This window comes from Chiroxiphia lanceolata, chromosome 3 (genome assembly GCF_009829145.1).
Source record: "Chiroxiphia lanceolata isolate bChiLan1 chromosome 3, bChiLan1.pri, whole genome shotgun sequence".
Classification (NCBI taxonomy): Eukaryota; Metazoa; Chordata; class Aves; order Passeriformes; family Pipridae; genus Chiroxiphia; species Chiroxiphia lanceolata.
Window position 1 is genome coordinate 110,870,126 of NC_045639.1, and position 13,633 is coordinate 110,883,758.

At 40.7% G+C, this 13,633-nt stretch overlaps 1 protein-coding gene across 2 annotated transcripts in view; it reads right to left on the bottom strand.

Annotated features, from left to right (window-relative positions):
• Positions 1 to 13,633, bottom strand: part of CD2AP (CD2 associated protein) — an 82,177-nt gene that overhangs the window by 32,858 nt on the left and 35,686 nt on the right. For both annotated transcript variants that reach the window (XM_032683673.1, XM_032683674.1), the window contains exons 3-4: positions 7,616 to 7,769; positions 3,628 to 3,728 (exon numbers count right to left, since the gene is read on the bottom strand). In XM_032683673.1, coding sequence (XP_032539564.1) covers positions 3,628 to 3,728; positions 7,616 to 7,769 — 255 coding nt within the window. The remainder of the gene's footprint in view (positions 1 to 3,627; positions 3,729 to 7,615; positions 7,770 to 13,633) is intronic.

The following is a 13,633-nucleotide window of genomic DNA, read 5'->3' on the forward strand; positions in this document are numbered from 1 at the left end:
AGATGAAACTTTTAGCCTGGCTTTCTATGGAAATTTTTATGCATTCTTGCTGTCCATGTCTTTTCCTCTGCTTTGTCCAGTTTCCACCAGTCCTGATCCCACTTGCTTTGTATCCATTGGGCAGCTTCACACAATTTCAATCAAAAGATACAAGTTTCAAAGCTGTAATTTCTACAAATAATATTGGATAGAACAGAGGGAAGTCCTTAAGGACATCACAGAGTAATGGAAAACTAAGCTGTCCATTCCTTCTATCAGAAGGCAGCTGGCTGAGCAGGCTTTCTCTGGTGCAGGGACTTTCCCATCAGAGCTGGCCAGCCAACAAAGGTAGCCAAGTCCACAAGGATTTTGTGGTGGCACACAGCAGTCCTAACAAAAAAAGTCTGCTGGATGCCAAATTTTGTTGGCTTTGCTCTTCACAAAACAACTCATTTTTGCACTGGAAATAAACTTGTTCAGGGATTAGGGAACATAATGACTCTAACACTCAGTTATGTGCTTGAATTCCTGGTGTGTCACTTGCACTGAAATACTCCAAAATTTAATGGAATGTTTATCAGGAATAACCCACGGTCCAAAGCAGAACAAGCCAACACTGGGCATGCAGAGGTGATAGGGTAAAGCAATGCCAACAGACTAAGAACAGTACTCTTCCAATTTACGAACAGTTTTCAAAATGTCTTAAATAAATACAATCTATTTACCTAATGAGTACTACTTAAAAACTCTAATTTAGATAAATTTTCAAAATCTTTCATTTCAGTTGCCTTGTTTTCGGGCTGGAAAGCTGTTTTTAGAAAAGCAACAGGGAAATAAAAAGAAGCAAGCCAAACAGCAGTTGTTTACATTGCCTTTTTTTAGCCTTGTTTTGTAGGTCACTACGCCTGACACACAGGCACAGTTTTAAACATCAACCCACCTCCAGGCAAGCAAAGCATATTCAGAACCTGGCAGTGCAGAGACTGGCAATGAAAAGAGCACTGTTATTTTTAAAGGCATCCTGGTGCTCAAATAGAGCTTTGCTGGGTATGGTTCAAACTCAGAGGCCGGTCCTCTGAAACAGATTTTAAGCACAGATTACTGGCAACTGCTGCCCAGGCTCTGGCACCTCAAGCTTTACATAACACATGATAGAAACCTAAAATACAAATGCCTTGACTCACCCAGACTACACCCAGAAGCCTCGAGAAAGGGACTTTCAATGCTTACGATACAGAAAGTAGCTTGAGCATCCCTTTCTTCTTCTGCCAAGAAATATGGTCAGCAAAGCACTTTGCAAACGCAAAGCGATGCCAGTTCAGAGACACTCAGCAACAAAACAAACATTTCTTGAGCACACTTGCTTCAACCTCCTCAGCACACTGCCTTTAACTGACTATATACTTTTTCTGGTAATACAGTTTGTATCTTTAATTGACATTAAAAAAATCAGGTTTAAGAAGTTCTAGACGCTTGGGCGGAGAACATCTGCACATCTGTTGGTGCCAGCAACACAGATGACAATTTCCCAACCTTCCTCTTCCATTTCAAAATCTTACCAGATGATACAATTTCCACAAGAGGGAGGTACAGCTCTGGTACACACAGCAGAACTCTTTTAGTGTGAATCGCATCAACTTATTTCTATCAAAAAAGTCAAGACTTCTCAACAAGAGAGAAGGAGAAAGGCTGAAACAAGCAGTTTTGCCAATACAGTTTGATTTTTTTTTTAATAAAAACTTCACTAATGATGTCAGATGAAATTTTATTTTGCTTGATTACACCAGTGTGCAAATACTAAAAATATACTACAAAAATAAATCTGTTCATTAGTGCTGCTTCTGACAAGAGTGGGTGAAGATATAAAAGAGAGACAAAGGTTTTACAGCAAGGCTACAGTTGTCACGTGCACTCTGTGCATTTTTTTCCACGCGTAAAACTCACATGTTCTATAAATAAGAAACCCTGTGGATTTAGCCAGCATACAGCACAAGAGCCTTCTTCTCTAAAACCTCTCCTCAATATTAATAATTTCATTTCCAAACACATCTGCCTCCACCTTTGATTTCAGAATCAGTGGTGTCAGTTTTAAGGACATAATCTGCAAAAACAACTCAAGGACTAAATACTGAATTATTCTCAGGTAATGTAGAACTGAAGCTCATTTTACCTTATTTTCCCCATAAAGAGGTAAACAAATGATCTTTCCTTGAAGTAACAGTTACAAGTTATCTGCATATATATATATACACATATATATATATACACATATATATATTTGGGAGTGAATCATCTCACAGTAGTGAAGACAAGTTCTCCCAGCATACAGCACAACCAATGGACAGTATTTTCTACCATTCTGCACGTTTCTGGTCCATCAGTACAGTTTTGTGAAGCAGACAGACCTAGTCTACACCTGCCAGGTCTATTCTACATCACCATAAAAATAGTGTGCCAACAGCTCTGTGCTCATAGTAAGCTGTAGCATTTTTCTACCTGGTAGCATTTGCCTAAAAATTTTTTTAGCAGTTTTTCTTAGAAATAGTGAAGACTGGGTACTCACATATTTTAAAATCATTAGGAGAGGAGTAAGAATGAGGACTAATAAAAAAAAATTTCCTTAAGAAACCAGATGAGGAAATGCCTTGATGTTTTTATTCTGTTTATTCTGTCAGGACTGCTAGTACAGGCACCATCCACAAATTAAACTGCCAAGATTACCCAGGAACACTCCTTTACAAACACCCACACAATGGTATTTATGAAACTGAGTTTAGCGAGCAGGTTTCACAAGTCATTTGCTCTGTTTACTCAGAGATATTAAATTCTACTAGTGCAAATGAATCTAAAGACATAGCTTTTTCCTTGCTAGGAGAATGGCAGAGCTCTTCCTAGCAACTGTCAGGTGAGCACTAGCACTGTCTTCAAAAGCTTCCCACAACACAAGTTGCTATTGAATGGAAGAGATATCAAGGAAGCACATAGGTAGGAACAGATAAGAAACCCCCACCCCAAACCCCTACTCAGTCACATGGGGCCAATGCCAAAGTCTAAACATGGAGATAACTTGAACTGTATTTCTTACCCAATGGAAAATGGAGGCAACAGAAATAATAACATGCTGTTGAGTGCATTTGTATGCTCCATATTTTTATGCATGTGGGGTGAAGTACATTGTACTACAGCTAGAGGTTTCCATGCTGAACATTGGTACTGTTAGTTTAATGCTTCAATGTGCTTACAAGAGAGTATAAAACTGGAGAATCAGGTCAAATAACATTCACCTAGATCAAGTTAGAGTATGTCGACTTAAAGGTAACTGGTCCAACAGTTTTAGCAAAAGCATCCTAAAAATAACAATCACTCAGACAGGACGAAAGATCTGTAAAAGTCTTTCAAAAAATGAATCTGTGCTACAGATCAAAAATTTATTGCTGCGATGATCAAATGATTCCTGTAAACATCTAGTATTCATTGATTTAGGATTAGATCCTAAGAGAAATTCCTAAGCTAATAGCTTTAGCTGCAAAAACTCTACTTTTCCCATGCTATTTTTCCAACATGCTTGCAAACCCAAGCAATCACCCAAAAAAGTCAATTTGACTTCTGGCAAGTAGAGAGATGATCGCTCTGCAAAACAGCTCTTACCTCGTCGCTGATGTCGATCACATCCCCCACCTTGAGCTCCAGTTCATCTTCGTTCTGCGGGACGTACTCGAAGAGCACTTTGCACTGACGCTTCTTGGACCCTGATCCGAGGGGAAGGGCACAAGTAAGAACACCCACAAAGGAAAACTAGTCTTTCCTTCACTCAAGCTCCTGAGGATCCAATCTGACCAGAAGACCCATAAGCCATCCCAAAAAGCTATGTTGCTTTTGATTCTGGTTTTCCAGTTTGTTGTGTCACGTTAAGTCTATCGAGCCACAGCTTAGATGGAGGTTGAGAACAGAGGGACAATTCCAACGCTGTATCGCTCATTACCAACACCCTCTGAAAACATGTTGACTCAAAAGTCAGGTAAATCCCCACTACTGCGATTTTTCAAGCTATTTCCTGACGAAAATCTGCAGGAATGACAGCTGCTTCCAGTTAGCACCTGCTTTGAAGAAAACATGCAAGTTTGAGCCTCCAGTCTTTAGGCAATCCTGAAAGCAGAGACACCTTTTGTTGTGCACAGATAGCCCTTCTGCCCCCTAACACAGACCTTGTTAACCGCAGCTCTGAGGTAATGCCAACATTTGCTGGGCTCGTATTTCAAAATCCAAACTCAATTTAATCTGTGAATGCAAAAAACCCTCCCTTTTCTCAGTGCCAGCATGGAGTCAAACTAAGCATCAATTAGCAGTGTTTGACAAAAGCAAAATTAAAATTAAGTGCAATCTTCAGATGTTTGCCACACATCATTAAAGCTCTGCAGGCGTTAAAAAGACAAAATGACATGTCGAGATGGGGAAGCATTGAAGTGACTTCCAACAACCCCTCCAGCCACAGCAGTGTGAACCCACATTGCCTAATTACTGTGCACGTATCCTGGAGTGATGCTGCTGCTGAACCCAGAGAGTTTATGCATTTCTCCTTCAAACAAGAGGCCATGCCTTCAGACCTTTTCCACAACAGAGCAGCCAGCATGCTTTTGAGGGTAATTATCATCCTGAGCTATGACCCACACACGTTCCCTATCCTCCTCAAAAGCAATCTGCTTCAATTTAAATGAAAATATGAATCAAAAGCTTGACGTGGTAAAGCCTAAGCTTACAGGAGCTGTATAATTTCCATGCTTTTTCCCCATACTTTGTACTCCCTTCACACTGAAGCTTCAGCAATTAGGATTAGCTGTGTAAAAACATTTCAAAGCACAGCTACTGCCTCCAAGATTGATCCTTGTCTTATTACAGCAGTGTTCAAAGTCCAAAGTCAGACATCCAGAAGACAGCCACACCCAGCAGCCTCGGTACAAAACACACCAGGCATCTGAGCAATATTCTGCATCTAAAATTTCTGAGAGAGGCCTCACCAAACCTAGTTTTCTACATGCTGGTATATGACCCGTGCAAGAAACAAATAAACCAGAAATATGAAACTCTGTGGGTTATTTCTAATAACACATAATTGCCCACATAAACCCCCTTCTTTTGCCTCCACTGGAGCTCATACATCAGCCCAGAGGGATTGTTCAGTTTACAGTAATTGCAATAAACGGTTCACTGGCCTTTACTGTCTCCTGCAGCGCTTTCAGGGCTTCTCCTTTGCAGGAGATTAACTGATACCAAAAAAAGGCAAATTAAAAAGTCACAGCCATTTGGTATAAATCTGATCTCAGCATTCCTTTTTAATACTGTAATTCTACCTAAATGGGGGAGAAAACAAACCCACGGATGGGATGCATTTCACATCCAGAACTCTTCCTCATCTGAGGTGTGCTTTCAGTGAGACCCAGTTTAGGAAGTACTGCCTTCCAGTTTTGAAAATCCCTAGACTAACTTAGGAAAGTTAATGACAAAGCTGTGTCAGAGGAGGTGTAGGCTGGATATCAGGAGAAGGTTCTTCAACCAGAGGGTTGCTGGGCACTAGAACAGGTTCCCCAGAGAAGCGGTCACAGCACCAACCCTGACAGAGTCCAAGAATCATTTGGACAACATTCTCAGGCACATTGTGTGATTCTTGAGATGTCCTGTGCAGGGCCAGGAGTTGGACTCAATGATTCTGATGGGTCTCTTCCAACTCAGGATATTCTATGATTCTAAGGAAACCAATCCAACCCAGGAAACAACACTCCAGCTTCACCTGGTACTGCAGGACTGCTGGGGTGGTAGCCTGCAGGCAATTCTGTTCCTTTCCAAAACAACTTGTCTGGCTTCAGGTTTTGTTTGTTTTGTACAGGGTAAACCAAATTTAGCCCTTTGTTGCAGTCACTTAGCCAACCTTCTGTGTTTTCCTTCTGTTGAATAAAGACAGACATCTAACTGATAGGAATTCTGCCTGCAGCTTACCACCCACCTGACACAAAATACCTGAATTCAGCAGGAGCTGGGAGAACAACACAAGGAACTGAGCAGGACAGACAACCTACCTCACTGCACATGGAAACTTGCTATTAAAAAAAAAAATATTAAGAGTTTCTTTAGGATTATAAACCTCATTTTACTAGGTGAAGAACCAGAAGTGGAAAGACAACTAAGCTCTGAAAACCTTTTGAAGGATGCAAGTGATTGCCCAGGCATAGAGCAAACAGGATCTGCTGGAGCTGTTTAAACAATCTTCCAAGAAAAAGGGAACAGCAAGTAAAATGGAAATGAAGACTGTCACTGCACCAAGTAAACAGCTGTGTGCCTAAAGGAAGGTGCTGAAACACTATTTTCTTCCAGAAGGATGAGACTAGTCAGAGCATTGTGGAGTTGGAGAGCAAGTTGTACCTACTACTCTGGCCACAGCCATCAGCATGAGGATGAGACATGAGATACGGGATCATTCCAGGGTTAGGGAGACCAAAACAAGTAGCTGGCAGCTGAACTGGTATCAGATCATGTTCACAGAATCCCAGAATATCTCGAGTTAGGAGGACCTGTAGGGATCACACTTATTCCCCTTCAGAGCCTGGCTGCATTTATCCAGGAACAGCATTAATCCTTCAGGCTAGATTTTTCCAAAGCCTGCTGATGTAAACATCTAACAGGCACATACTGGTGTTGCCAATACGCACATACAAATCAGAGACACTAAAAAGCAATTTTGAACCCTTAGTTGCTTAGAACAAAGTATCAAGAAATTTATAAATCTGGTAGTCTTATTTCAGGGCTTTCAAAGACAACCAGTGGCTCTTCTCCTTTTATGGGCAAAATCTCAAAGCATAAACACACCAGAAACATTAAGTTCTGAATGCTTTCTTTTTAAAAAAGCATGCTTAAATCATAAAAGCCTCCAATCCTTTGTAAGAGAGAGGAAGCCAGAGTAATTTAGAGCAATGTCTTATAAGAGACTGATACCTCCAAATACAAATTACAAGTCAATTCGCTGGATGCAGGGAATGGCAAGTTTTCTGCTCTACATTTTGGTCACCATGATTTAAAAACTGGCATTAAAACACAGAAACCAGAGATACAGAGGCAACAACACTGCGCTCCTCACCATCCTGAGGGTTGCTGTTAACAACAAAAGGAAAACCATGGATTTTGTTTAGACACCACCAACTCCACCTTATTTCACACCAGAGGCAGGCCTACCCTGAGGAATCTGAACTCTGGAATGCTTCCTTGTCACAAAACCTTGAATTTTTAACAAAACTTCATGTTTTAACATTTCTTTTAAAAAGACCACAGGAAGATATCTTTGATTATCATGAAAAGGCCTGCAGGTCTCATTCAGATACCTGATAATACACGGAGCTCTCTGGCATCTGGAAGGGGTCTAAATCCTGTTCCCAAGAAAATTCATCCCTATTACTGCTCTTAAAAGCTACATATAAGCTTTCTGCCCATACATCCAGAAGCAAAACTTGGCTTCAAATCAGTTTTTCACCCTACGCTTCTAGTTTTCCATATAACCTTAAAACTAAGTCAGGCATTAAATAATTCATGTTTATTTTTTAAAAGCCTGTCAGCAGCTTATGCAATTGAAGGAATTGGAAGGACTACATACTCTTCTTGAATCCTTTGGATGGGGGATGAGGCTGAAATCCTCCTGCTGGAAGCCCATAGCTGCTCATCCGCTGCACAAGACTGGCTACATTGCCAGATTTCTCCCTCCTGAGTGGTACAGCATCATCCTTGGGCTCTACATCCTTCTTAACTTCCTGAAACAAGAGATTTAAAAGACTGAGAGGCCACTTAAATTACTCAAGAGGTCAGTGATTTTAGGCAGGCATTCAAAAGACTAACAGATTTCAGGTACTTACCATTTGGGGTATAATAACATATTACACTCGAAAATTGTGGCATCCTGGAACTAAACATATCAAAGGCCTTAAAAAACTTGACTCTTCCATACAATCATGCTAGTAAAAAGGTAAGCTGATGTGCTAAGAAAATTCAGAAACAGGGGCAGCATTTTAGCCATCTACTCCAACTCTAAGAAAAGTAGCTTTGAGCCCAGAAGTCCCATATTACAACTCTCATGTCATAGCTCATATTTGAAAACATTTGTAAACATATAAATATTACTTCAATGGTAGACCCACAGGGCAGGGCAATAAAATAATTTATTATACAAAATGATATTGGGTGATTATCTCTGCCTCAAAAAGCTCTGAGGTGTTTACAGATAAGATACAATCGCATTGCTGAAAGACACGAGTGGAAAAGAAAGTGAGATACAAGAAACAGTGGGATTAAGTGAGCAGAAAGGTGTAGGACAAATTATGTAGAGACATAATTTTTCTGGTAATTGTCTCCCACCTTCCTATCTTTCTAAATTAGAATGTTAGCATTGGAACTGAATGTGCCAATCAAGACTAAGAAGCCTATAAACAAGAAAGCATCAGTTCTTGATAAAAAGGCCAAGTATGCAGCAGTTACTCTACCACATCAGCTCATTAAGCGAGATTCCAGGGGAGAACAGATACTCTGAAAGAAGGAAACCATCACTTTGCACAAGAAACCCATTAAGGCGGATCAATGGTTCATCTAGTGCAGAACACAGCTCCCAGTGGCTACAATCCCAGAGGCTCTGCAGAGAGGCTATCCTGCAACTCAGATCCTCCCACATTCCCAGGGCACCCATAAGTGCTTCATGAGGGAGATACATCTCCTTTTTATGTCTGCAGCTGGCCCTGTCTAACCCCTTTCAGCACCCATGGTCCTGTCTGCCTCCACAGTATCCTTGGGGATAGACACCAGATATTTGCCCTTTGCTCCATAAAGAAGCTCCTCTCTCCCATCTGCTCTAGGCTGACACCATACTACTCCCCCAGGGTGTTCTCCTCATCACTGAATTTCATTTGTCACAATCTTCATGGCTCTGTAAACCTGGATCGTATTTCCCCTTGGCTTTGTCTTCTCAGCTGAACAGTCCAAGCCCTGTCATCCCCATGTCAAAGAACTGCTCCATCCCTTTAACCATCTATCCAGAGGCCTGTCTCCATCCCAGTCTCAAGGTTCCATGTAGGTATGACATGGATTAGCTTTTCCTACACACATTACTTGGCATTTGGCTCCCTCTAAGCCATCTGTTTTGTCTGCTCAGCTCCTTGCCACCAGCATGGCACTGAACTACATCAGAGTTTAACAGCACTCAGAATGGGAGTGTCCACTGTTAAATCCCCTCTCCAGATGACCAGAGGTGCTGAACAAAGACACTACCACAACTGGCTCCTGGAAATCCCATCACAGACTCTCCTCTATCCTCACAAGACATTGATAAGTCCTTTGTTTATAAAGAATCTTCCACTTCTTAATGGAACTTTTTGTTCAGTCTCACAGGAACTTCATTCCTTCAATAACTTGATGGAGAACTTTATCAAAGACTTCCTGAAAAGCCAAGTGTGTTACATTCACTGAATCTCACAAATCTGTGTGCTTAGCAAGACCCTCAAAGCCCATCAGCTTTCCCACCACCACAGAATTACAATATCTGGAGGAAAGCAAACACCCATTAGTACTTTGCAGCTTTTTGTGATCCACTTCAGAACAATTCTTGCATCCACCATCAGTAGCCACTGGTTGACAATTCCACTACTTAATGCAGATGTAGCAGCAATAAAATCTTTAATATAACTGAAAACAATGCCAGCAAGGCATAGATACACACTTACTCATGTTGTGTGAACTCTTAAACATGAACTTTAAGACAACAAAACCCACGCACCGATCAAGTGCCAAAACCAACAGAAACGTATTGCCCAGGACCTTGCTGGTGCTTTCTGGAACATTAAAGCCCAGGTTACCTCCTGCAGCTGTCCAGCAGGAAAAGTCTGCAGGTCTGAAAAACTACTGATGCTTTCAAAGATACTACAAACTTCAAGTCAAAAAGACCAAAGCACCTCCCTATTTCTCAAAAGAGCAGAGCAAGTAAAATAAGCAAAACTACAGATAGCACAATATTTCTTCCCACTCATCCACATTAGATAAAAAAAGCTTTTCAGAAAGCAGTCAAGTAGTTCCTGCTGTTACTCTCCTTTATACACACTGACTTCTGCCCTGGAGATCTTAGCTCTACTGAGATCCCATCTTCCAAGTCAAAAAAAAAAAGAACCACCCAAACAAAAAAACCACCAACCCTCCAGAATAGCGCAGCATCCTGTCCACCTCCCATCTGAATAGACATTTCACATTTCAAAGACTTTGTCATTCTCATCTTGTTTTTCAGCCAGTTACTTGCAAGTCTGATAAACTAAAAGCAATTAAATTTGCCTACAGCTGAAACGTTTGCCACACCTTCAAAACAGCCTTCTAGCTGCCTTACTGTCAAGGCCATTGTGCTCATCTGAAAAGCATACTGGTACTTAAAAACTTGCCTAGAGTGCTTCTATCCCTGGATTTTTAAAATTATAATCTTTTGCTATGTGATTTATACAGCCTCCAAAATCTCCAAGCTGCTCCAGGAACTTCCAGTTAACCAGTTTCCCAATCGTGACACTTTCCAGTGAGGAATCAGCTCCAGGCTGCTTCCCCAACTCTGCACTTTGCACAAGACTTCAGAAGCAGCTCCTTCAGTAACTTTGTAGAAAACAGTTGCAAAAAGGAACTGGGGAAGCCTTACACTGTTTGTTTGAAAACATGACCTCCCTCTTTTTCTTTTAATTTATTAGAAGACATAAAAAAAACAAAAGAGCACACACACAACACTTCCAAATGTTAGAACACTCTGTGAGGTAAGATCACCATAATAAATAATTTGAATTCAACAGAAAATATACTTTTAAGTCTAGCACTAGCATCAAAAGCAGCAATCTAATAAACAAGTTATAAACAATAAGAAATTATCTGAAGCAAAAGCAGTGCCCACTACAAAAGACCAAGGACCCAAAACCAAAAGGAGGAACGCTTGAGTGCCTTTCTTGCCAGGCTTGAGTCAATAATTGAGTGTTGACAGGTAGGAAATACTCAAAGGTCTAATACAAGACAATAGTTAATTTTAACAGAAACTATAGTGGATTAAATTTGAAAAGAGAGTCTAAAATAATTCTGTGAGCAATCATTACATGCAGAAAATCTTGCAGCCAGATTCAAAGGCTGAAGATTTACTGATGAAGAATTTCATCAGCAGAAACCAGAAAGAACAATCAGACATTAGGAAAGGCTGGTACACCAGACTTTCCTAATACAGACAAGATATGAAAGTTGAACTTGATACACAGTTAAGAGAAATCATCCTACTCCAAGGCATACAAAAAGAAAGAGGTTGCAAGGAAAAGTTCAAGGTGAGTGTGTGATAAAAACAGCAGCAGAGAGCTGCAAATCCATCAGATTTACAACGAACAGATGTGGGTAACAACCACAGGAGAGGGTCCTGCCACAGCAGATAGTGGTAAATCTAGTTTTGACAAAGAACTACAGAAGCAGTTAGCAAGCAATGCATGGATAAGCCAACAACTACTTTTTCCATATTTAACCTACTACCCTTTAAAATATTCTTGTAAAGCAAGCACTATTTTTTTTCATTATTAAAGAGGAACTGCAACATTAATTAGCCTTCCTCAGGGCACAAAACCCACATTAAAATCAAACCGAGTCAAAGCAAATTCAGGAATTCCTGGTCTCCACAGCTGCACGTGGTCTACTACAGCACAACCACGTAGTTCACATCAGTGCTCCAACAGCAGGAAAATGCTCAAAGATTCATTTTCAAAAGCACACATCAGGATCCTCTGACGTAAACACCCACCAGCCCCACCAGCAACTTCATCCTGGGCATCATCATTATGGACATGTTAGGATCTCACAAAGGAAGTAATTTCTAAACAAGACAGTTTGGATCTCTGAAAACTCACACTAATCAATGTAAACATCAATAAACACCCCATTAATAATGTTAATAAGAGCCTGCAATTCTTACATCTCTGCTCTAACAGCTTGCTTGAAGTTGAGTGGTTGGAAAATGACACCACCCACAGGTCTCATATCTGAGCTACCACTACACCCAACCTGAACATTCCCAAGACTCCTATTCATTGGCTTCACAAGGAAGGCAGTTTTCTTTGGTTTTTGGTGGGTCTTAAGTCAGCCTCGTATATCCAAACTATCAGAGAAAGTCTGTGTTGTGACAATACCAACAGAACACCCCAGGACACTTCAGTTTGTTCTGAGATGAGGCTTTTGCCAGCTGCCAGCCAGCAAAACCAAAATGAAAACCTGACATTAACTGCAGCTGGAAATTTTAATATTGTTATTATGACAGTCCACTGCAGTTCAAGGCCTTGTCAGTGTTTCCATTAGCAGCACAGATTTTATGCATTTATGACTTGGCAGTACAAGGCCAATACAGACTGTCTCTTGGCATGAAACACATTCAACTGGGAAGTAACCACCCACTTCTTCTGTTGCAAACTACAGCACTAGTCATAAAGGTTTGAAGTTTTCATAATCTCCACTAAATGTGTGTTTTGCAACACACGTTTGCTGAAACACACATTAAATTTGCTGAAATCACTAAAGGCTGATATGCAAAACTGTGAATAAATTTATCTCAACAGTAAAAAAAAAAAAGATTGGGGTGATCTTAAGGGGCCGTTGCTTTAATTGTACCTGTCACAGTTCAACAATTCCTCAGGGAAATGCACATGTTTACATATGAAAACCTCAAAACCACTTAGGTACAGCAACATGTGAAGCAAGAACTACTCTTTATATGCAGACAAAAACCCAACACATCTAAATTCATCCACAGCCTCATGATGCCTATTAAAATAAGCAAGTATGGGGGCAGTCCTGACCTACTTTGGAAGTGGGGGAGGAGCTGCCTTCCCCCCATCAGCCGCTCACCCAGCCATCGCTCCAGCAGGGACAGCTGGATCCCCCCCACTCCCCTTGCCAGAAGCCAAGAGCACTCAGATCAGCCAGGCACTGGAGATACAGAAAACAGGTCAGATCGTCTGAAAGGCCATGAGTTAAAAATATGAATTCTACTGCTGAATTACAGGGCACAGGGAAGTTCATTATCCAACGAATCTAAATCCTTAGCTAGATTCTTCAAGCATAAACATTAAGACTTGAGCTGCCCATCTCCTATTTATGTCATTATACAAAGAACAATCATCTTTTCAGTCCTTACATTAATTCCACTATAACATCAGCCTGTACAAAAGCAATGTGCATTTCTGTTACTGGCTGAGTACATTTTAAAGTAAGACCTCAAGAAGCAGAAAACGGTCTCAATCTCTAAAGAGGCTGAGATGAAGAATACACAAAGATAAATGTCTGAGCCTCCACATACAATTATCTCATCTCTTCCCCATCAGAACAGCAATAAAGAACTCATGGACTGGCAAATTAGGTTCATGATTCATATTTTACCAAGCAGAAAATAAGGAACTTGGAATTGAACCTGTCATTTTAGGGGAGAGGGAGGAATTGGAAGCTTGTAATAAATCTACAGGCAATAGTTTCATTTATACAAGACACAGTCTTGAAAACCCCATCACTGAAAAATAACACATCTAAATGTGACTGTATATAAATACATATAAAAATCTGTACAGCTGCCTGCAGAAGAGAGACTGTC